The following is a 23987-nucleotide window of genomic DNA, read 5'->3' as shown; positions in this document are numbered from 1 at the left end:
AAAGTGTTTTAATACACTATTTACAGTGTTTTATAGCAGTATTAAACAGTATTAATTGTATTAAGGAGTGTTAAGAAGTAGTTACGGTTCCCTAGTATATATACCCTAATATACTCTAACTACTATACATATTTTATATAGTACATTATATATAGTATATATAGTATATTATATATAGTATAGTACAGTAGCAAATCAGGTGTATATAACATAGAGTAAAATGACTTTATTATACATTATTTAGCCTTATAGCAGTATTAAGTGGTATTTACATCGCGTAATGACTGATATCTTACTGTATACTTAACCATGCAATATACTCTAGTATACTCCTAATACTATACAAATACACTATACTATATATTATACATATAGTATATAATATATATTTAGTAGTATAGTAGAGTATAATAATTATGTGTCTGGGTTTACGGTTAGTAAATTAGGTGTATAATTACTATAGTATAATTACTATATTATACATTATTTAGGCTTATAATAGCAGTATTAAGGAGTAGTAAGTGTTACATATTACTGGAATAAGTGTTATCTTACTGTATACCAATGCTATATAGTATACTCCTAATACTATACAAGTACATAATATATAATAAATAGTACACTACCATAGGTATATATGAGACATAAAAAATTGAATGGTTAACTTCTAACGAGTGCCATGAAGGTGTCAACAAGGAATGAAGCTTTGATTACGAACATTCCAGAGGGATATGAGGGGTTTGTGAATATCTGGTGATATCCTGAGTTGGAAGAATCAACAAACTTTTGAAGTAGCTCAAAACTGAGAAACTCAAGTTCCTTATGATCTGAATGATCAATTCCTCTAAGCGTAATATAACAGCCAGTGTCAATACTGGCTGAAAATGCCATGACTAACCTGTTAAACACGCGAGTTGCCACAGAATCATCCGGCACTAATGTTCCATTCCTGTACAGCTCAAGACATGAATACTCCCTAAATGATACACTCTTACCATCGGACTTCTTACCATCAGACCTTTTACCATAGGATTTCTTACCATCTGCCTTCTTACTATCAACATTAGAATTTATGGTGAATAAGTTAACTCTGTGTTTTATTGCAGCTCTTTTAATGGCAGGATCGATATGCCCGTAGTGGAGCGAATTAATGCAAGAGTTGAGATATTCAACATTGTAAGATATCTGAGCTTCAAAGTTTCTTCTACACTGTTCAATCTCGTTTTGATGTTGATATATGTAAAGTAAGTATTTCCTATGCCTAATCCGCTCCAGACACTTTTTTAAAATGCTCTTACCAACGAGGGTGGGGGTTATATCATTTTTAAGTTTCTGAACGGTATTAAAAACTTCCTTGGCAATGTCAGCCCGCTTAAAATCAGGCGAGCTAAGGCTTGAAAAGTACTTTGACTTGAGGAACATCTCGTCAGTCAAGTCATCGTAGGTGCCATACTGTACTCTTAAATCATCAAGTTGAGTCAGTGAGTCTTGTAAAATCTTACAGGGGTCATATTTCCCAAGGGGTACATACCTGACAATTACGGAAATGAACTTAACGCAGTCTTCGGAAAAAGTACTTTGTCTGTATGCAAGTTTTTGCGGTACAAACGTGTTTGAAAAGGCACAAAATGACATGTTCCTATCATAAACCATGAACCTGTGATCCACCCTAAAATTGGTTAACCCACTTTTTGACAATTTTTCAACAAAGTCCGTGGGATAAATCACATCACTTGGGGACAATTTCTTCGACCCAGAGATGCCGGAAATTATCTTCACAAGCGGATCGTGAGCCGAAAAGTTCAGATAATGTGATGAGGAGTGACATAAATTCACCAGTTTTGCAACGGTGTCTGAGGGAATACTTACGTTTACATAATCAGTGTCAAAGTGACTTTTAAAAATCTGCATCGTCAAGTCTGTGTAAAAATTATCCTCAACGTGGAGAATTGATCTCAGATACTCCAGAAACAGTCGGGAAAGATTACTATACAAAGTCTGGGCAAGTGAGGTCAGTACCGCAGGCATCGGCGGCATCTTTAGCTCAGGGTTCACAATGTAGTCGAAATAAGTCGAAATCACACACATATTCTTCAACACATTCTCATCCCCCATCACACCCAATCCACACATCTCTACACAACTTACACAGTATAAATAAAATGAGATATGTTAGGGATACAATAAATGTCTAATTAGAATGTGTTGGGGATACAATAAATGTCTAATTAGAATGTGTTAAGAATACGTGAGATGTGATTGGGATTAGTGAAGAAGGGTTGTATAATGGCGAAAACGAAGACTGGTATGAGGGGGAATATTGCGAGGTATTCAAGTGGTACTGCTGGTGAGGCCCAGTCTACGGGTATCTTTTCCCTTACCAAATTGTACATTTGCGTGAAAAGAAGCTTAATATTATTATGCAAAACCAGACGAGACAACACTGTTGCCAGAAACACCAAAAACGAACCAAACCTACACATTCCCTCCTTATACCTTTTGTGGTCCTTATACTCTAAAATTTTAATCTATTTTATGTATTTAAGTTGGAATATGTTAAATATGTGTTAAGTTGGAATATGTTAAGTTGTAATACCGAATCCTTCTTGAGGAATTAGAATTGGGCTTGAATATGTCGCCAAATGTGACACAACTGATCTAATCAATTTATTAACATTAATTATACTCATAGGGATACTACATACTGTTGATCAGTTTGGGAAAGAAACAGGTGTGCGTTTTCTATGATGAGATATTTGTTCATTGCGTATGTCCTCAGTATCCTTGAAAATGGCGAACAAAACGCGTTTAAAGGATTTGTAGGCTTAAAAAATAAGGCAGTTTCCTCCCTCAGCAAGGACCTCAAAAGAGCAAAATACTGATTATGGACTCTTGGAACTTGGATATCTCCATACACCTATACACACATTCTTACACATTCTTACACACTTTTTATAGTATTTTACACGCTTACACACTAGTGTGTCTTATTTACACATTTTTACACATTCTACACATTAGCGTGTCTTTTTTTACACACTTCACACACAAAATAAGACACGTTTACACATTCTTACACATTTTTATACTAACTATATAACTAAATAATAATAGTATAAGAGTTACGTGATGTACGATGTTTGAGACGAGATCTAGATCATGGGAGAACATTGCTAATCTGACGAAGTAAGCTGGTTGTAGGAATAGTATTTCAACGAGTTTTTCAATTTGCGTGAGTTTGGCCTTGAACGGGCTAAAAAATTCCCTACCGGGTTTAGTGTTAATCTCTTTTTGACCCCGTAAAGCTGTGCAAAAATCCTTAACCATAGACAAGAGCTTAAACTGAAGTGCTCTTACTCTACCATAACTCTCGCTCATACTTAAAATAAAGTCCACGTGCGTCTTCAAACACTTTACAAGGTCTTCCTAATACATTATTAACATATAAAGAGAGATTAGGAATACTTCAAAAAGTTTAATTGAGGCTTCGCTGGTAATTTTTTCTTCATTTTTGAGAACAATTTGGAGGTTACGCCAGTTAATGCTGTGAGGGTCACTTGAGTAATGAAGTTCATCCAGGAAATAATTCAAAATAGTCTCATATCCGCTCTGAACATAATTAACAGCTGTAAAATACCATTGAAGTGTGTTTGTAAGAGTCAAGTTCAAACTTGTCCATCAAGTCTCCAATCATGCTCGTGTTCGCAATCTAATCAATTGTTATCAGGTGTAAAGTACCGGTGTCGGTTTGTAAATGATTTTACTCTTGGTTTCTCCTATACCAAGCCTGTGATCCTTTGCAAGTCCCCAAGAAAATGCATCTCCCCCTCTAACACAATTTTAACACAATTTTAACACAATTATTAATATAATTAATATAATTATTACAAATAGTGTAAAAAGGATACAAATTGGAGCAGGAAGAGAAATAACGAGAAGTAGCGACGCAGACGATGTTCCCTTGTACATTTACTGGGAGAGGCATTTTAATAAAGTTATTCGCAGAGCTTTTCATGCTAAGGAAAACCCCCAACTGGCCATACGAATTATCCCCAAAACCAGACAACTATAACCATTATACTCTTAACTATACCCCCAGAGGGAGCTAATAATATAAGGGTAGAGGGAGCTACTTAGATATACTTAACTATACCCCGAGAGGGAGCTACTTTACTATATACCTAGAGGGAGCTAAATTACTATATACCTAGAGGGAGCTAAATTACTATATACCCCTAGAGGGAGCTAATTTATTATATAGGGGAGAGGGAGCTACATAACTATACCCTAATTATATACCCCGAGAGCGAGCTACTTAACTACCCCTAAGGAGAGCTACTTAGATATATTATTAACTAAATAACATTGGGATACATTTCCGGATTGTGATAAAACGAGGGAATGATTGGCTGCGACTGCGAGTGCGACAACTTTAGCCTGTCCCGTGGTGGAGGGAATAGTATTAATAATCGTAGGTTCTAGAACATCTTCGTCAAAAGTTAAATACTTCCCCTCTCCCCAGCCGTAGAGGTCATTTTCCATGGAAATCGCAAGTGAGTGTGAGGCTCCAGCACCGACTGCCACAAACTTATGATCAGTTTTAACCTGGACAAATGTGAAGGAATTTGTCGTATTTCCAGTCCCAAGCCTTCCTCCGGAACCTGCACCCGCAGCGTAAAGTGTGCCGTCACTAGTCAAAGCCAAAGAGTGCATTGGTCCTATAATAGTATAGGGATTTATCTGATACCTAGAGCCACAGAGTGTACTCCTGTTATATTAACTTCTCTGGGAGTCATGACTGCTGAGGTCATGTTCTCACCGAGGCCTAATTTACCACAGGTTGACGAGCCAAAGACCCAGAGTGTGCCATACTCGTCTTTCATCATGTTCTCGTGACTTACTGAGCAAATGCAACCGCTGTTATCTATCCCAGCAAATACATTTATACAATTCTCAATGTTACTCACACTGTCTGGAACCACTCGACTCCTCAAATCACCTAATCACTTTTTACCCAATTATACCATTCATATCCAATTATCAGTTTATGATAGTAAATTTATGTTAGTATATAATAATTGTGTTAATTATAGAGTAATAGTGTGGATTACCGTGTCCGAGTTGTCCAGATTCATTGGAGCCCCAAGAGAAGAGTAGTCCGTTAATAGTCACGGCAAGTGTATGACTTGATCCGCACGCGATTTTAGTTATTTTTGACGAAAAGTGGTTAAACAAAATCGGTTCACAGTAGTTCTACACATTAATAAATTATGGTATAAGTAGTTCTACACATTAATAAGTGTATGGTATAAGTAGTTCTACACATGAATAAATTATGGTATAAATACTTCTAGGGGTTCTGTGGTAGAGTTACAGCCGGTGCCGTTATTGGCACCCCAAGTGTAAACTGTTCCGTTACAAGTTAAAAGTGCTCCGTGAGCATCACCCACAGCTATTTGCTGTATTCTACGCTCGTCATAAGGGTTCACAGTCTTTTCAACAGTATCCTCAACCTTAAACGCAGCCTCATCGTATGTTTTAAGCAAATTGTCAATATACACCCGAGTCCTCAAATATGATACGAATTTAGGTATCACCTGTTAATATATTTATACTATAGTTATATACTATAGTTAATAGTATATAGTTAAGTAGCTCCCTCTCGGGGTAGATAGTAAAGTAGCTCCCTCTCGGGGTAGATAGTAAAGTAGCTCCCTCTAGGGGTATAGTAAAGTAGCTCCCTCTAGGGGTATAGTAAAGTAGCTCCCTCTTGGGGTATATAATTCTAGGTATAGTAAGATAGCTCCCTCTAGGGGTAAGTAAAGTAACTCCCTCTAGGGGTATATACACTAACTATCTCCCTCTCGGGGTACTAGTAAATTAGCTCCCTCTGGGGGTATAGTAAAGTAATCAATAGTATAATAGTTGGATTACATGATCTTTGGAATCACCATGACCTAGTCTATACCCTGTCCCTAATCCCCAAGTTAAGAGATCACCAAAGATGTTAATTGCAGCAAAACTATACGGTCCTGAGGTTACAAATATGTTCTTAAACCCAGTTTCAGCTACAGGCTCGGGCGAATAAACAGTATGTGAAATTAATCCATCAGTTTGCTTATTAAATCCCAATGTAGATCCCCACTGGTATATCTTTCCACTCGATGATAACGCCAACGTATTTCCACTACCACATGATACCTACATATTCATACATTATTCTATCCAGATTAACTATATAATTAACTATATATACCCCTAGAGGGAGCCAATTTACTGTGTACCCCTAGAGGGAGCTAATTTACTATATACTCTTAACTATATAATTAACTATATAAATATAATATAATTGTACTTGTATGATATGTATTCCTTTGAGTGACTGTACGATGGTTGGTTCTAGGACGTCCGATAATATATTTCCTAGACCAAGTTTCCCTCCTCTGCAAGAGCCCCAAGTGTAAACTGTGCCAAATCTGTCCAGACAAGCGCTGTGCGAGTCACCACAGGAAATCTGAAACACCTCGTACGTATCAAAAATCTCAATCAAATTAGGCGTAAAACAACTTCTAGTACTTCCCAATCCCAGTCTACCATTTCCTATACCATACACATACTATTTACCATATACTATTTACTATATAAAATTAACTATATACCATTTACTATATACATTAAGTATATAACAGTAAATACTATGGATAATGTGGAAAATACTGTGGACAATACCTCCGTAGCCCCAAGACCATATGTTCCCTTTAATATCCAATGCCATAGAGTGTCTGGCACCTGCGGCACACTTTGAAATGAAAGTATCTTGGGGGAAGATAACTTTGACTGGGATGTATCTGTTAGCTACAGATCCGTTCCCGAGTACGCCATGGGCGCCAACTCCCCAGGCGTACAAATACCCATCTGCAGTGGTTACTAGGGTATGATTTGCACCGCAGGAGATTGTTACTACGTTATTTCTTAGGCCTATTGACATTCCTACGGGTTGAGGCACTGGAGTACACCATGACGGCTCATCCTTGTCATCTGTGCCAATTTGCTGAGAAATGATTTCAGAGTTAGTGTCAATGTGATATCCCAGTCTTCCAGAGTTCCCTAATCCAAATGTGAACACAGTTCCGGCATTAATATTCTCCCTTGAGGAACAGACCAACACTGCGGAATGGTAATCTCCACATGAGACTTGAGTTACTCTCCTGCCACTGAAGAATGGAATAACTCTCGGAAACTCAGATGTGTTAACTTCTACACCCTGGCCCAGGCAATTGAAGGGTACTTTTCCCCAAGATAAGACATTTAGATATGAGGCAGTCTGTTTCCCGTCGTCAGATTTTTTTCTACTTCTTGAGGAGTTTGCAGAGGCGTTTGTTCTGGAAATGCATAGGGAATGGTTAATTCCCAGGGAAATTAACTGAGGAAGAATTGGTATAGACTTAAATTCAGACTCAGTCTCATACACATCCATTTACTAATGGAATATTAATAGTGTTAAAAATTTATTATATTATTATTACATTTTAAAGAATATTTTATAAACTAATTTTGGCAAAGAAATGAAAATAGTGTCAGGAACCCGAAACACAGAAAATTCCAAATTATTCCCCCAAAAATTTCTCCAAAATATTAAAAATTTCTTCTCAAAATATTAAACTATTTTCCTCAAAATATTAAAAATTTTCTCAAAATATTAAATATTAAAATTAATGTGTAAAATATAAATGTGTAAAATATTAATATATAAAATTGTATAATTGTAAAATAGTGAGATTTGTGTTACAAAAGTTAAAGGGTTTAGACTACGCTGTAGCGGCCGGTTGGTTTTAGCATCTGCTGTCCCTGCTGAGGAGCCATTATCGACTGAATTATCCCCCTCAACTCGCCTCTAATCACATCATCAACTTACTAATCGTATAATATAACTATAATTAGTATAATAAGTATAAGTATAATAACTATATAATTAGTATTATAAGTATAGTAATAACTATAGTAGTAAATATAATCAGTATTATAAGTATAGTAATAACTATAGTAGTAAATATAATCAGTATTATAAGTATAGTAATAACTATAGTAGTAAATATAATCAGTATTATAAGTATATAATTAGTATAATAAGTATATAATTAGTATAATAAGTATAGTAGTAAATATAGTAATAAGTATATAAATATAGTAGTAAATATAGTAGTAAATATAGTAGTAAATATAGTAGTAAGTATAAGTATAGTAGTAAATATAAGTATAGTAGTAAATATAAGTATAGTAGTAAATATATAAGTACAATAAGTATAATAGTAATAGTATAATAAAATAGTATAGAGAGTACATAGCCCTTTGAACGGCGACGACGGTGGGTCCAACGATTTCGATGTAGAGTCCTTTATTTCCTGTTGCGAATCCTAGTCTGTTGGTTGGTAGGTCGGGTGAGATGTACATTCCCTTTACTTGCAGTGTGACGTTTGTGTTTTCCTGCACTGCCGAGAGGATTTCCCTGTGCGTTATCTTATATCTCACAGATTCCGGGTAATTATTAATGTCAAACTCGTCAATCGTCTTCCCAGTATTCGCATCTATATACCCCGCACACGATAATCCCTTTATCATCGGTTTCGGCTCATTCTATATACAACATTGTATTATCAAATTGTTTAATATATATAAACTGAGGAATATATCAATAATAATACGACGGGTTTATCGAATTGTTTGGCGACTTCTTTGGCGGTTTGTAGTGCGGCCATGGCCTGAAGATTATTATTTCAATCCAACAAACCTTTTGCGGTAACGAATCCTCCGTCCCCTCCTCCTCTTCTCCCTCCTCTCCCTCCAACATTCCTACACCAAATAACACAATATATCATACTATTATTATACATACTATACCATTATATATAGTAACTATATAAGTATAATAATAGTGTAAAGAGTACCTAGGAGTTTGATGGCGCGTTTGCGTTCCTGTTGTTGTCTGGACTGTTCGGATTCTGTGAATTTGAACCCTTTGCCCCCGAATCCTCTCCCTCTGGACAGTTTCCCATCCATGGTTGCGAGGTGTGCCTGTGAGAGTTGGAGTAGTTCCTTGGGCACCTCCTGTGACGCCAATCTAAGTGCCTTGATTATGTCATGCGATTTGGCAGCTTCTTCCGGTGTTAGAAAAGTGTAACTTGTGCCAATGGTGCCAGCTCTTCCAGTCCTCCCAACTCTGTGCACGTAGTCTTCAAAGTGGTCTGGTGCAGCGTAGTTAATCACGAGAACTACAGATTTCACATCAATTCCCCTGGCGGCAATTGACGTCGCAATTAGAATTGTCTTCTTTCCTTCTCTAAAATCGTTTAAAGTGAACTCGCGGTCTGTCTGGTCAACTCCGCCGTGTAAAATCCCAGCCTCATAGCCATAGGCCAGGAGATCATTAAACAAATGCTCAGACTCCAACTGCGTATTCACAAAGATAATTATGTTCCCGTGCTCATGCCACTCTCCCAATAACTTTAACAACTTAAGAAGTTTTTTATCGTCGTTTAGTACTACGACGTGTTGATCGACTTGTGATGCGCTTTTTCCTCTTTGTCCTACGACAATTTGGAGTGGTTTCACCAGGATTTTTTTTGCCAGATTTTCAATCATTAGGGGAAAAGTGGCTGAAAAAAGCGCAGTTTGCCTATCAGGCCTGATATTACCCACGATTGCTGAAATTTGCGGCGCAAATCCCATGTCAAACATCCGATCCGCCTCGTCCAGCACTAAGTAAGTTACTCTCCTCAGATTAGTCACCTTCCCCTTACTCAGGGTTAACACGTCAATTAATCTTCCTGGAGTCCCAACTACGATTTCAGCGCCTCTTTTGAGAGCGTTTAGCTGTTCACCAATCCCCGCACCACCGTACACCGCCAAAGTCCTCAAGCCCACAGACTTTGAAAATTTAGCACACTCGTTTGAAATTTGAATTACCAACTCCCTAGTCGGAGCAATTATTAACACGATCATACCATCACTCTCACGCAAAGGTGGCTGGTCCAACACATGCCTTATACCCGGCAACAAAAACGCCAACGTCTTTCCAGAACCTACAATCACATAATAACATAGTATTATTATTATAGTATTATTATTATAGTATAATAGTATAAGGTATAGTATAGGTATAATAGTATAAGGTATAGTATAGGTATAATAGTATAAGGTATAGTATAGGTATAATAGTATAAGGTATAGTATAGGTATAGAATAGGTATAGTATAGGTATAATAGTATAATAGTAAATAGTGTGAAGATGAGGAACCAGTTTCGGCGATTCCGATAACGTCTCTTCCGCACATGAGTGCGGGAATGCATTGCATTTGTATTGGGAAGGGTTTTTCGTATTCTCTTTTTTCTAGAATTTTGAGGATCGGGTCAGGAAGTCCGCACTGTGAGAAGCTTGAAATTGGCCTCGGGCACTTTTTACCGTAGACTCTGATATTCCCATTAGCCTTTCTGAATGCGTCAACTTCGTGCTCGCCCATGTTTGTGATTGAGGAGACCTGGACGTAAAAGTTCTTTCTGAACGGGAGGTAATCGATTTTACTATGATCAACCCTCGGTAACTCCTTCTTTCCACCCCTTATTTTTGGCAACAGCTCCATGTAATCTGGACCTCCCATCGATACCTTCGTAGGGTCGTACTCGTCATCACTAAAACAACGCTCAAAATCCTCCTCAATTCTAACATCAGACCTTATCTTATCCTTCAATCTCAATAGAAATTCATCATCCTCATCCACACTATTTTCCACACTATTTCCCACAGCATTTTCCACACTTTTATCCACAGTATTATTTACAGTGTTAACATTATTGATATGTCCTGAGTTATCCTGTGGATCATCTGTATGTTGAGGAACAGTGTTACTCTGTGGATCATCTGTATGGAATGGATTGGCCCACATGAGAACATCTTCTAGTGTGGCGACTTTGGAAAAATCAAAGTGGTTTGAGTCGTCCTGGGTGAGATTTGACATGAACTGGTCTAGAGGATCGATATCGGTGGTATCCTGTTCAGTTTCTTGCGGCTGAGGCTCTTCTGGGATCTCGTAAAGGCCTTGAAAAGGCGATACAAATCGCTTTTCACTCTTTGTTCCAGCCGGTGTTAACTTTATTGAAACTGATTTCTTACCCAGGTCGGATTTTAGTCTTGTCTCGGCCAATTTTTTGAACCTGTTCAGTCTGTCCAGTTTTTTCTGGTCCAACTCGGTTTTCTCATTTTTTCCCGTATCAGATTTTGGTTCAGATTTTTTCTCTCGCGAATTTTCCGATTTCCCTTGTAAATTTGCAGAATCCTTCTGTTGTAAATTTTTAGAGTCTTTGTGTTGTAATTTTTCGGCTTCATGTTTAGATCTCCTGGTCTGAGGTGAGTAACTCCTCGAATCACTTCTCCTACCACGCCTCACGGAATACGGCCTCCTCCTCTCCCTATCCTCATTTCTGTCCCTATACTCACTTTTGTTACTGTGATCACTTCTATCCCCGTGATCACTTCTGTTATTGTGATCGGTTCTATGATTGTGTTGGCTTTTGGATCTGTTTCTTCTGGAGGAGCTGCGGTTATGTGACCGTACGGGGCTCCGGCCATATCTACGGCGGGAACTACTCGAGTGCTTGCGATGTGAAGGAGAACGCTCATCCCGTCCCATACTCCAATGAAATTCGTTACTCTTAATATTACAATAATAATTTTATTATTTCAATAATAATTTTAGTACTTCAATAAGATAATTTTAGTGTTACAATAATAATTTTAGTATGTCAATTTGATAATTTTAGTATGTCAATTTGATAATTTTAGTATGTCAATTTGATACATTTAATATTTAAAGATCATGATTCGATTAATTGGAATTATGTCCAATTAAGCAATTTTATATCTTAGGAAATATGTTAAATTAGGAAATAAATCTTAGTATGTAAAACTTATTTTATTGAACTAAAAGAGTAAAGATCATAATTTATGACAAATTAAGTTTACAAGGTTTAGAAAATGAACTGATACTGGAATTTCAAATATTTACACAACATACAATATGACAGGAGGGCCATTTCGTGATTCCAACACATTGCTAATCCCACACCATTCACAATTTAGTCATTTGTTACATAATTTCATAATTTTCATAATTTTCATAATTTTCATAATTTTTATAATCTTGTAAAATTTGTAAAATTTGTAAAATTCTTAAAATTTCTAAATTTGTAAAGTATTTCCCCCTATTCTCCGATTCTTTGTAAAATAATTATTTAATTCAAATGTTATACTGTGTGATTATTAAAATTATTTCTATAAATGTAAAAATTTAAGTTAATTTTAAAATGGCGATTCGTCCTTTGAGGTTTGAATTACTGAAGATTCCGCAAAACGTTGAGTTTTACGTTTTCGGCCACGTTAAAGTTCACAACTCGCAGGTGTTTGCGAAAACTCACTCAAGCTACGCCTTCACAAATATTAAACCCTTTGCTCCCGGACACTCACTAGTCTCTCCCCTCAGAGTCGTTCCAGTACCTTCACAATCTTTTACCAATTTACTACTTAACTACTTTACTACTTTACTACTTTACTACTTTACTACTTTACTACTTTACTACTTTACTACTTTACTACTTTACTACTTTACTACTTTACTACTTTACTAATTGACTAACTAATTGACTAACTAATTGACTAACTAATTGACTAATTAATTGACTAATTAATTGACTAACTAACTAACTTAATCATTTGATTGATTAGAGATATAAGGATTTAACGCCGGAGGAGATGTTTGATTGGTCGTGTTTGGTCCAGGTGGTTGCGGAATCCCTTGAGAAAATGTACGACTCAACTTCTTGCTCAATTATAATACAAGTACCCAAATTACATTACCTAATGAGTAACTGAGTAACATTTTGACAGGACGGGCCTGAGGCTGGGCAGACAATTCCACACCTTCACGCGCATGTTATTCCCAGAAAAAAAGACGATATTAAAGACCCAGACTCTATTTATCAAAAGGTTGATAATAATGAAGGGAAAATCAAGTATACTCCATTTTTACCACAAATTCCACCAGCTACACATCTTTCACATTTTTTACACATCTTTCACATCTTTTACACATCTTTCACATTATTATAGAATTAAATAGTATAAATAGGATTGAATATTAGTAATTGAGATTGAATAATGAGAATTAGGACGGCTGAGGAGATGGCGCGATTGGCTGATGAGACTAGGAAGTTTGTGGATTTGGTAATGGCTTCTAAATCCGTAGGATGTCTAAAATAACTAACCCTTGTAATTATTTATTAAAAGATTTTATTTTTAATTTTTTGTAAATTATTTTATAAATGTCTTGAGTTTACACATCACTACAATGTTCTTATTTATTATTTTTATAGTATTTTAAAGTGTTTAACCCTGGAGAAATGAGATAAATGCTCATTTTGAAACTAGTTTTAATTTTGTCAAGTTTCCTCGTACACCTGAGCACAGAATCCTCAGGATTCTCAAATTATAATTTTTTCCATAAAATAATCTCCCCAATTTCTCCCAAAAAAACACAAAATTCGCAATATCCAGTCAAACAAAAAATAATAAATAAAACCACTTTTGTTACTGGAAAAACCTTTTTTATATCAAATAATTATAAAAACAGTACGGTGGTAAGGCCTAGGAGATTCTATTCGCAGCTTTTATCCTTGCCAAGTTCAGGTTTGTTCATTATCTAACGTCTTGAAGTAGCGCTTAAAACAAGACCTCCAGATTTACCCTCACTACTCCTCAGTGAGCGGATTGTGTACATCGGATACCCTATCCAGCAGACGGTAATGTTTATACATTTGCATATTATCTAGGTGGCACATTTAGTGATCAGCCAGCTGCTCTATCTGGACTACGATTCGCAGGATAAACCAATTAAAATGTATCTCCCATAATTTAATGTGAATTAGATATATAAATTCGGATAACGAACGGTCGAACGAGGATGGGATTTCAACATCTGAAATCGACGCCCTGAACATCGTTGACGTTATGAAGTAAGTTAAATCCTCACAACTGTTCACAGTTACCTGAAAAACGAAGTTATCACAATCAATCTCGGAAAGGTACCACACAACTAGTGTACAAATTATCTATAATACTATCTACTGTAATACTCACTATTATAATACTCAGTAGTATAATACTATGTACTAAATATTCATTATGTAGTATATATGGGTGACATAGGCTTATGGTCCTGGAGCGTTAATTTTAGCGTCTGGAACACGGGGGAAGAGGTTTGTTCTTCCGAGGTCGTATACGCTGTTGCGACAGTCTCCGACAACCTTGTCATTTCGGCAGGCGGAGGACATAGCTATATATTCCAAGGAGATTTTAAGGGCCAGGAGGTCAGTGATTAGTGTTTTTTCAAAAGTTTGCAATAAATCTGAGGAGGAAATTCTGGAGAAAATAAACATCGGCGACTACATGGGCGCACAGGTAACTTGAAAACTAATAACGACCGTAGGAAACGGTTAATTTCGGCTTGGCAGATAAAATCCTCGAAAACATTAGTTAGAATTTGTACAGTAAAATGACTAAATTAAAGTATTTTATTTTCCCTCAGAAATTGGTAAAATATTTTAACGTATCTTTCCTGAATGTAAGACTATATTCCTTGGAAAGAGCGGGAAATTCATTTGAGCGTATAATTAAGAAGTTGGATGGTTATATTAGCGATGGATCGAAGAATATGGAAAACCATGGGGCGGTAATGGAATTAGGAAGAGAATTCCTGAGGGGTCGATTTTCCATTGAGCAGAATTCCATGTTTTTGTCAAAAATAAGCTCTCATAATGTGAACCAGGAATTTTGGTCAGACTACGCTGTAAAGCTGAACGAATTATTTCGTGAAGCAGACAAAAGAAGAGTAAAAATATCCCTAGATAAGACCGCCGAAAATGAGCTGAACACCCTGGCGAACTTCTCAGCTAATTTAATCAAAGCCAAACTGCTTTCCAAGCCGTTTGAGTCCTTCTTCCTCAAATCAGTCATGAGGAATCTGTACAATATCATACCAGACAAAATGCATATTTTCCACAGGTGCCAATCTCTCTAGTTATTATTAAATTATGTATACAAGAGAGTACAATTGTATAATGAGTAGGCTGTTGGATTACCTTGTTTACGCCGGGTTCAAGGACCCGTTTCCTGATATGGTTTTTGATGTCCTGATTGAAGCCTCGCCTAAAATTCCGACGAATGATTTAATCAACATAATGTACAAAATCGGCGTCCTCGGACAGAAGAATAAGCAAATGACACAAGTCTTCGCGAGGTACTCAACAGTTTAATTAATACAATTGTATAATTTCTGTAGAAAATTGTATAATTTCTGTAGAATATTGAATAATAAGATGTCAAGGGGTCTTTTGACGAGGTTTGAGAAGACGAAGTTGGTGCGCGCGTATTCGCACATGAATTACGAGCACATAACGTTTTTTAACCACATAGCCAAGGAGCTGTTGTTCATTTTCAGTCAAATGGACCTTGGAAACTGCTTTAACAACGAGCCGCCGGCCGAGGATAACGTCATGGGCATAGGATCACCAAACTGCGGTCCCACTGGAGTTATCGTAGATGGCCTGAAATACATCAGATTCAACTCTCACCCAGACGAGTTCAGAGTGTGGAACAGGCAAACTCAACTGCCAGACTTGTCAATCCTGGAACCAGTCAAATTCAGTAACCAAAAGGACCAAATCTACACATGCGGACAAATCATCTCAATCCTAGACTCCATGATCTATGTACTATTTACTCTGTTAACTTGGCCAATATATAGATTATTACACACTGTAAACAATGTTAACAATGGATTAGCTTAAGTTTCACCGTATGGAGCCGGAGTTTAAGAAGTTGTTGAATAACGCGTTGAAACACTTGTACAAGGATGAAATCATTCAAAACTTTGATCCGGAACAGGTAAATCACATTATCAAATGATTTTTTAGCTGAGGTGCTTAATCTCACTCCTCGCAGTCTGCAGAAAGTCAGTCGACGACCAAACTCTCGAATTCATCACCCGGAGGTATTAATAACACAATATATCAATACATCATATCTACACAATATCAATACAATATCAACACAATATCAATACAATATATTGACAAATATATCAATACAATATTGTGGTTTAGGTTTATCAAATCGTATGTTGATGGGAGTGCGTCGAATTCGCAGGTTTCTTTGTTTTTGAAGGACTTGGTGAAGCTGAACAAGATCGTCGTTAGGAGGAAGAACGTACGGAATCGGATGTTACACATAACCAATTTCGTACCTCCCAAGTGGATAAATAACCCGCTACTCCTGGAACAAGACGCCATGGACCCAAACTCAAGCAGATCAATGATCGAACAACTATGCCACAAAATTTGCGAAAACGTCAATACGTATCTTTCATACCCATTTTCTAACACATATTCTAACATATTTAAACACATTTCACAATTGGTTTAACTGAGTTTTACAGGTTTAGTATGAACAATTTGAGCAGTTGTTTGCGTTCAGTGGCGTATTTGGGGTTTAAAAATGAGAAGTTTTACGCTATTTTTGTCCCCTTCTTGAGGCTGAACATGGAAAACCTGAACCACACAGACATCGCCAACATATCTCAGGTAACCATCCACACAGTTAACTCAGTTTAGTCGTTTAACAAGGTTGGGATTAAGGACAAGTACCTGTTCTATTCTCTGGGGAAGCAACACCAGCTGCACTTACACAATTCAGAGGATAAAGCTTATATCCAGAGAATTGGATAAAATAATGTTATATCACCGAATAATACGAGTTATACATGTAAATGTGTAGAGTATTGATTGTATAATTATTTAAATGACAGAGAATTAGTCGTAATTCCTGACAAAAGAGATATAAATAATAATTAAAATTAAGAATGTTAAAAAATTTATCTTAAATAGGAAAAAGATAAATTTACGATAAAAATGGCAAATTCAAAAAGAATCCAGGATGAAATATAAATATGCTGAAATAATAACACCAAAAATTCATATTAAGGGGATTAGTAACGTTATATTTACCTAGAAGAAGGGAAATTAATAATCTGGCTTTTAAGTCTGAGACAAATCCATAAACAAGGGAAGTAAAGAAATTTAAAAGATAAAATGTCAACAAATATGAAAATAAAAAATATGTGCTAAAAAGATAATATTTAGAGGGAAAACTGGAAAGTTCTGTTTGGCGGAGGAATGCAGGTACTACACACAGAATGGGCCAGATCGGTGATTTCAGCGAAAATGTGAAAACGAGAGTGAAAAATTGTCGAATTAAAATTAGAATAAAATTAAAGTGCAATAGCGTTAGTTAGTGAGGGATTTTGGTATTTATTGAATTATTAGATTTGGATTGTGTGGCAGGATAGGAAATCAGACTATATATTGTTTACCTCTCGCTATATTTTTAAATTATGTTTCCTTCTGATATAAACTCGTCATTTGCTTAATTGTTTTTAAAGTTAAGATGGATGCACATCAACAGGGTCATAACAATACTACAATTTATTCTTCGCCTGAGGATGTGTCGGAGAGTTCGCGCAGGCCTGAGTACCACGATTTGCACTCACATACGTCCCAGGAGTCTGAAGGGAGCCGCCACTCGCCGATGCTGAGTTTCTTCGGTGAGGCGGAGTCGAAGATAATGTACGTAATAAACAGGCACGGGGAGAAGGAGGACGTATCGTTTGATAAGATTCTGAACAGGATCAGGAAGTTATCGCTAGGTCTGCACTCGTTAGTGGACGCTCCCAGAGTCACACAGAGTGTTATTAACGGAATGTACACTGGGATCCGGACATCAGAGCTTGATGAACTGGCTGCACAAACCTGCGCCTACATGGCCGTGACGCACCCTGACTACTCCCGTCTGGCTGCTAACATAACAATTGACAACCTCCACAAAAACACACTGAACGACTTCAGTGAGGTGATTCGGACACTCCACAGCTATAAACACGTGTTCAACACCAACGCCTCTTTGATCAGCGACGACGTGTTTGAATTTGTAATGGCGAACAAGGACCGCCTGAACGCTGAAATTGATTATTCCCGCGACTTTCAGTATGATTACTTTGGCTTTAAGACCCTGGAGAGGTCTTATTTGCTGAAGACGAACGGGAAGATCGTTGAGCGTCCGCAGCACATGATAATGCGCGTTTCTGCAGGCATCCACTGCGGAGATTTGGAACGCACGATCCAGACCTATCACCTCATGAGTCAACGTTACTTCACACACGCAACGCCGACTTTGTTTAACGCGGGAACCAGGCACCCTCAAATGTCCTCTTGCTTCCTACTTGACATGCAAGACGATTCCCTGGCTGGGATTTTTAACACCTTGAGCCAGTGCGCTTTTATAAGTAAATCAGCCGGTGGAATCGGACTTGCAATTCACAAAATCAGAGCCAGCGGATCATACATTAGGGGCACCAACGGCATTTCCAACGGGATCGTGCCCATGCTGAAGATATTTAACGCGACGGCCAAGTACGTGGACCAAGGTGGTGGAAAACGTAAAGGCTCATTTGCGATATATCTGGAGCCTTGGCATGCGGATATTTTCAAGTTGTTAGATCTCAGGAAAAACCACGGCGCAGAAGACCAGCGTGCAAGGGATTTATTCTACGCGCTGTGGATCCCAGACCTGTTCATGAAACGAGTTGAGGCAAATAAGAATTGGACACTGATGTGTCCAGATGAGTGTAGAGGTCTGCACGAGGTTTGGGGAGACGAGTTTGAACGTTTGTATACTCAGTATGAGCAGCAGGGCTTGGGACGAAAGACAATCCCAGCCCAGAAGTTGTGGTTTGCAATTCTCCAGTCCCAAATCGAGACTGGCACTCCGTACATGTTATACAAGGACGCATGTAACGCTAAGAGTAACCAGCAGAATTTGGGCACTATTAAATCCAGTAACCTCTGCTGTGAAATCGTCCAATTCACAAACAAGGACGAGGTTGCAGTGTGTAATTTAGCTTCAGTAGCGCTGCCAAAGTTTGTTAACACGCAGACACGGACATTCGATTTCAAAAAACTCTATGAAATCTGCCGTGTAATCACTTATAACCTTAATAAAGTAATTGACAGGAATTACTACCCTGTGAAACAAGCCAGGGTTTCTAATTTCAGACATAGACCGATGGGTGTTGGGGTACAAGGCCTAGCAGATACCTTCATGCTAATGCGGTACCCGTTCGAGTCAGACGAGGCTCGAGAACTTAATAAACGCATTTTTGAAACAATGTACTATGCATGTTTGTCTGAGAGTATTGATCTGGCAAGGCAACTGGGTACTTATGAAACATATGAAGGATCACCGGCCTCCAAGGGTTTATTACAATTTGACCTTTGGGGAGCTAAGGTGGATAATTCGCTCTGGGACTGGGATAAACTTAAAGCTGATCTCCGTGAACATGGGCTAAGAAATTCCTTATTCATTGCACCAATGCCCACGGCTAGTACTTCTCAGATTCTTGGCAACAATGAATCGTTTGAACCTTACACTAGTAATATTTACTACAGAAGAGTGTTGAGTGGTGAGTTTTTCGTGGTAAATCCTCATCTGCTGAATGACTTGATTGAGCTAGGGCTCTGGAACGAGACAATGAAACAGAAGCTAATCGCCTACAACGGGTCACTAAAGCACATTGACGAGATCCCACAGCATATTAAGGATTTGTATAAAACAGTTTGGGAGATTAAGCAGAAACACATAATCGACATGGCGGCAGATCGTGGCATTTTCATTGACCAGTCTCAATCACTCAACATTCACATGGAACAGCCGACATTCAGTAAGCTCACGAGTATGCACTTTTATGGCTGGAAAAAGGGTTTGAAAACGGGAGTTTACTATTTAAGGACACAGCCGGCAACTGACGCTATCAAGTTCACAGTTGACGCCTCGATATCACAATTGGCGAAAAACAGAGCTAAACCCAACTCTATCATGAGTGACGGGAACCTGACCTCGATCATGGGTGATGGGACAATGTCAACGATCATGAGTGACGGGACAATGTCAACCACGGAGACTCTGGACGTACTGCAACCCCTAGCGTCAGTTGATGAGACTAGCAGAGACGAGTTCAGCAACGACGAACCGCAAATCTGTTCCCTGAACCCAAACCCCAACGAGCCATGCTTCATGTGCTCTTCATAACCACTTGTAAACGTTTAATATTCTTACACAATGGAGTAATCAACTTATAGACTAATTATATGAAAAGTTTATTATATTATCTGAATTTTTCTGTGAATTTGGAGCGAGGGGATCCGCAGTTTGGGCAGGTAAAGCTCTGAAACAATTTACTTAAGTTGAACTTACCTCTGAAAAGAACTTTTCTTCTCGGTTCCGTGCAGGGAATATTACGTAGCCACAGCTCGTACACTGGTACCTATGAAGCGTAGAACCCTTGTCAAGACCAGATTTCTTCTTCCATAAATCTAATCAACATATCCACACCATTTATTATACTACATAAAGTATCCAATTAACTATCCAATTAACTATATAATTAACTATATAATTGACTGTATAATTGACTGTATAATTATTATAATTAACTATATAAGATGTGTTAGAGTAGTTAGTGGAGAGGTGTGAGACATTTGTAGGCGAGGAATCCTAGGGGAAGTGAGAGAGTGGTGACCCATCCGCCGGGAACGAGTGAATTGACCTTCTGGTTAAGGTACGAAACTTTGGAACTGAGCGAGTTCAAGACTGGGCATTTGCTGAGTGACTTCTCAGAGGAGCCAAAGAGAAAAAGAGAAGAATCAACTTTATTTCTACAGGAGGAATGTGTAGTATTGGTCTGGTGCTTGTTAGAATTCAGTCTAAACGCTTCAGATACCTTCAAATATAAAATAAAAATAAACAAACTCAACAATCTCATCTCATTAAAGGAAATATACAAACATTTCTAATTTGCCCTGGGGATTCTATCGGGTGTGTAACTTTACCAAGGCTTTTCCCTCACCAAACTCCGTCAATTTCAAATAAAACTTCTTCACCCAGTATAATAATTTAATACGCATGAATATCTAATTGTTGACCCATTTAAATATATTAAAATTTTGAATATTACCTTTAGAAATTAAATTAGTTTATTATTAGCCAGGGCCATTTGTTTGGCCTTTTTGTACCCGAATTTATGCACCTCAAAGTATTTTTTAACCTTTTTTCCCTCCTCGTCACGCCACATTGAAACCCACCTGCCCCTCTTTCCGTCGTAACTCACCTTACTACTATCCACACTTTTGCCAACACTATCATCATTGCCAACAGTATTTCCATTGCCAACGCTATCATCATCACTTTCCTGGCATTGGTCAGATTCGATTCCGGTGGTTTCAGAGTCTCCGGATTCGTCGTGTGAGTCGGAGCAGTAGAAGTAGTCGTTCCTACCAGAGCTTATAGTTGACTCATTCTGGTCAAAATTCCCAAAGTTGTTCACAGCCACCATTGTCCTGTATCCCTCATCCAACTCCTCATTCTGGGTCACACTTTTGTGTTCAGTGTTGTTTTCTGTGTTGTAATCATAATCCTTCAAATAATCTTGATTACTAAAATTGTCACCATTAAAATTGTTGACAGTGTTACCGTTGACGATGTTGTTACCGTTGATGTTATTTTCTGTGAAATTCTGATTATCGAGTTCCATATCCTTTTGATCCTTAAGATCCATTGCATTAATTTGTAGGTTATTGGGAACAGTGTTTGGTATTCCGCAGGCGTAAGGGTATCCTTCGACGGGATAAACAATGTTTGGCATAATGTTAGGAACTCCATAGTTCATGCCATAGCCTTCCTTAACCCTCTTAACCAAACGTTCATCATTACAGCTTTTCCAAATTATTGCGTTTCTCTTGGCCTGCTCATAGCCATAGTCTTTTACGGTAAAGTACCTAAACTTTCTCTTACCGCCTTCGTAGTAGGAAGAAACCCAGCGAGCCTGGGTTTTATCAAATCTGATTCCAATAATTCCAACCCCGCTCTTCATCGCATGTTGTCTTTCTCTGTTACAAAATGATCGGCCTGACAGGGCCACACCCTTCTGTCTGGCCTGAATTGCTAGCATTTTAGCCTGGTTAAACCCGTAAATGTTTACAGAGAAACTCTTACAGGCGCGCTTACCCTCGGCGGTTGTCCACCGCGCAATCCACCTGTTATCAGTCCTCTGGTACTTTACTCCAGATATGCAATTCATGTTACTGTAGTTATTCATGTCGTACATCCCCTCCTCATAACCTGAGCAATTGTAACTTGACATTTGGCTTTGCGCGTCATAATTTTGCATCTGGTTTTGGGCGTCATAATTTTGCATCTGGCTTTGTGCGTCATAACCCGAACAATTGTAATTTTGCATAGGATTTGTGTTATCATAATTTGTCATAGGATTTTGAGGATCATAATTGGACATAGGATTTTGTGGATCATAATTTTGCATCTGGGTTTGAGGATCATAACTTGACAAGTTATTCTGTTGCTCATAAGTATTGATTGGATTGGGATGACTTAGGTTAATTGTGGAAGAGGAGTGCATTGGAACGTTGTAGGAGTTATTACTATCTACCGAGTTATCTCGTGGGTTAAGGGGATTTTCATCAGCTGGAAAGTGTGGCATGTTATACATGTTATACTTTAGATCATTTCCATAGTAGTTACCACCGCTGTAGACATTTTCTTCACCCTTGTATCCGTCAAACCCGAACCCTTCATCTTTGCACGGGTAATTCTCGGAATTAACGTAGTTACTTTCAACAGCATATCCACTTCCGTCACCCGTGTACGTGTTATTGTTACAGTTATCAGCGCCATAGTTTGAACCTATGTTAGGATTATAATTCACATTATATTCATTCATACCATTCTCTTCATGATCATTTAGACCATTAGAATAATCATTTAAACCAGAATTTGTGTAATCATTTAGGTTATTAGAATAGTCATTTAAACCATTTGTGTAATCATTTAGATTGTCAGAGTAGTTTATACTTTCGGGATAAAAGTTAAGGCAACTGCTGTTGTAGTCAATGTTCCCACTAACAATGTGATTCATGTTAGAATTACTCAGGTGTAAGTTACTCATTTGTATATTACTAAGCTCCCTGTTATTGAGTGTTCGATTGTTCATTTGGTTAGAAATATTCATTTGGTTGGAAATATTCATTTGGTTAGGATTTGGAATATTGTTAAAGTAGTTCGAGTCAACAAGGCCCAAGTTAAAAACGTCATATTCGCTTACACATTTGTAATTCATTGACGAAAACTCGTTATCCTCCATTAGAGAAGATTGAATGTTGTGATTTTTTTCACCTTCATCATTTGTTAGCTCGTCAAAGGTCTCACAAATGGTAGTGCAGGATGAGTTAACTGTCCCGGAAGGAACTGAAGCATACTTGCCCAAATACGGTACACTGTTAGAAGTAGCCTCAAAATTGACTTCTTTCATAATTATTTTTTTGTTATATTTTACAGACAAAACAAAGCTCCATTAAATTGTAGTCAAAATCAAGTTTTCCAAATCATTCAGTATTCTACAGGTAAAGAGCGTTAAAATATTTGCAAATATTTGGAAATTTCCTAATTTTGGATATTCCTACTATACACACTTATTATACACACTTGCAGAATCCGGTGATTACAAAATCAGCCAAAACTTGAAAAATATTCAACCTTCCTTTTAATTTTAAAGAATAATACACATTTAAAATATTTTCAGCAGAATTTTATCCTATTTGCCGAATTTTAAAATATTTTACGCTCTACATTAAAAATTTGTTATTTTTACCTTACACATTTAACTTATTACTGCATTAATTATTTTTGAAACACTTTGAAATATTTTAAATAAAAATTGAGCAAAATTTAGGCCGTTACTATCCAACTTTAAGTTATACTC

At 37.5% G+C, this 23987-nt stretch overlaps 8 protein-coding genes across 8 annotated transcripts; 4 read left to right on the top strand and 4 right to left on the bottom strand.

Moving 5' to 3' along the window:
• Positions 1 to 638: 638 nt before the first annotated feature.
• Positions 639 to 7547, bottom strand: UVR8 (Regulator of chromosome condensation (RCC1) repeat family protein). The gene is made up of 16 exons (XM_061305841.1): positions 6697 to 7547; positions 6356 to 6600; positions 5935 to 6201; positions 5349 to 5597; positions 5112 to 5253; positions 4748 to 4999; positions 4375 to 4718; positions 3909 to 4066; positions 3739 to 3829; positions 3638 to 3709; positions 3466 to 3609; positions 3127 to 3426; positions 2706 to 2917; positions 2597 to 2658; positions 2249 to 2515; positions 639 to 2135 (listed from the first exon to the last, which is right to left on the bottom strand). Exons 1-16 carry the CDS (start codon positions 7475 to 7477, stop codon positions 661 to 663), a joined length of 5061 nt encoding a protein of 1686 aa, XP_061161794.1. The 5' UTR covers positions 7478 to 7547; the 3' UTR covers positions 639 to 660.
• Positions 7548 to 7803: 256 nt separating this feature from the next.
• On the bottom strand, positions 7804 to 12065 carry ddx46 (DEAD/DEAH box helicase family protein; the record flags this gene model as incomplete). The annotated part of the gene is made up of 6 exons (XM_061305726.1): positions 10295 to 12065; positions 8946 to 10079; positions 8789 to 8850; positions 8703 to 8759; positions 8342 to 8634; positions 7804 to 7894 (listed from the first exon to the last, which is right to left on the bottom strand). Exons 1-6 carry the CDS (start codon positions 11682 to 11684, stop codon positions 7804 to 7806), a joined length of 3027 nt encoding a protein of 1008 aa, XP_061161793.1. The 5' UTR covers positions 11685 to 12065.
• On the top strand, positions 11902 to 13309 carry aph1 (bis(5'-nucleosyl)-tetraphosphatase (Asymmetrical); the record flags this gene model as incomplete). The annotated part of the gene is made up of 4 exons (XM_758466.2): positions 11902 to 12543; positions 12776 to 12889; positions 12938 to 13062; positions 13219 to 13309. The coding sequence occupies exons 1-4, from the start codon at positions 12358 to 12360 to the stop codon at positions 13307 to 13309; spliced, it is 516 nt and encodes a 171-aa protein (XP_763559.2). The 5' UTR covers positions 11902 to 12357.
• A 56-nt stretch (positions 13310 to 13365) lies between these two features.
• On the top strand, positions 13366 to 14585 carry CLPR1 (Clp protease family protein; the record flags this gene model as incomplete). The annotated part of the gene is made up of 7 exons (XM_061305725.1): positions 13366 to 13735; positions 13763 to 13848; positions 13879 to 13946; positions 13975 to 14061; positions 14091 to 14130; positions 14255 to 14506; positions 14535 to 14585. The coding sequence occupies exons 1-7, from the start codon at positions 13459 to 13461 to the stop codon at positions 14583 to 14585; spliced, it is 861 nt and encodes a 286-aa protein (XP_061161058.1). The 5' UTR covers positions 13366 to 13458.
• Positions 14586 to 14600: 15 nt separating this feature from the next.
• On the top strand, positions 14601 to 16845 carry TpMuguga_03g00529 (uncharacterized protein; the record flags this gene model as incomplete). The annotated part of the gene is made up of 8 exons (XM_061305724.1): positions 14601 to 15109; positions 15174 to 15344; positions 15408 to 15816; positions 15890 to 15991; positions 16021 to 16097; positions 16210 to 16461; positions 16542 to 16686; positions 16717 to 16845. The coding sequence occupies 8 exons, from the start codon at positions 14601 to 14603 to the stop codon at positions 16828 to 16830; spliced, it is 1779 nt and encodes a 592-aa protein (XP_061161057.1). The 3' UTR covers positions 16831 to 16845.
• A 619-nt stretch (positions 16846 to 17464) lies between these two features.
• On the top strand, positions 17465 to 20253 carry RNR1 (Ribonucleoside-diphosphate reductase large subunit). Its single transcript, XM_758463.2, has one exon. It carries the CDS (start codon positions 17549 to 17551, stop codon positions 20243 to 20245), a length of 2697 nt encoding a protein of 898 aa, XP_763556.1. The 5' UTR covers positions 17465 to 17548; the 3' UTR covers positions 20246 to 20253.
• A 54-nt stretch (positions 20254 to 20307) lies between these two features.
• On the bottom strand, positions 20308 to 20978 carry TpMuguga_03g00527 (Rubredoxin family protein; the record flags this gene model as incomplete). Its single annotated transcript, XM_758462.2, has 3 exons — positions 20308 to 20381; positions 20411 to 20529; positions 20693 to 20978. 3 exons carry the CDS (start codon positions 20976 to 20978, stop codon positions 20322 to 20324), a joined length of 465 nt encoding a protein of 154 aa, XP_763555.1. The 3' UTR covers positions 20308 to 20321.
• Positions 20979 to 21179: 201 nt separating this feature from the next.
• On the bottom strand, positions 21180 to 23537 carry TpMuguga_03g02655 (AP2 domain protein; the record flags this gene model as incomplete). The annotated part of the gene is made up of 1 exon (XM_758461.1): positions 21180 to 23537. The coding sequence occupies one exon, from the start codon at positions 23535 to 23537 to the stop codon at positions 21180 to 21182; it is 2358 nt and encodes a 785-aa protein (XP_763554.1).
• Between the last annotated feature and the right edge of the window lie 450 nt (positions 23538 to 23987).

The sequence above is a fragment of the Theileria parva genome, assembly GCF_000165365.1.
Source record: "Theileria parva strain Muguga chromosome 3 map unlocalized ctg_530, whole genome shotgun sequence".
Classification (NCBI taxonomy): Eukaryota; Apicomplexa; class Aconoidasida; order Piroplasmida; family Theileriidae; genus Theileria; species Theileria parva.
The sequence above is the reverse complement of the archived record's forward strand: the minus strand, read 5'-3'. Positions and strand labels throughout refer to the sequence as shown.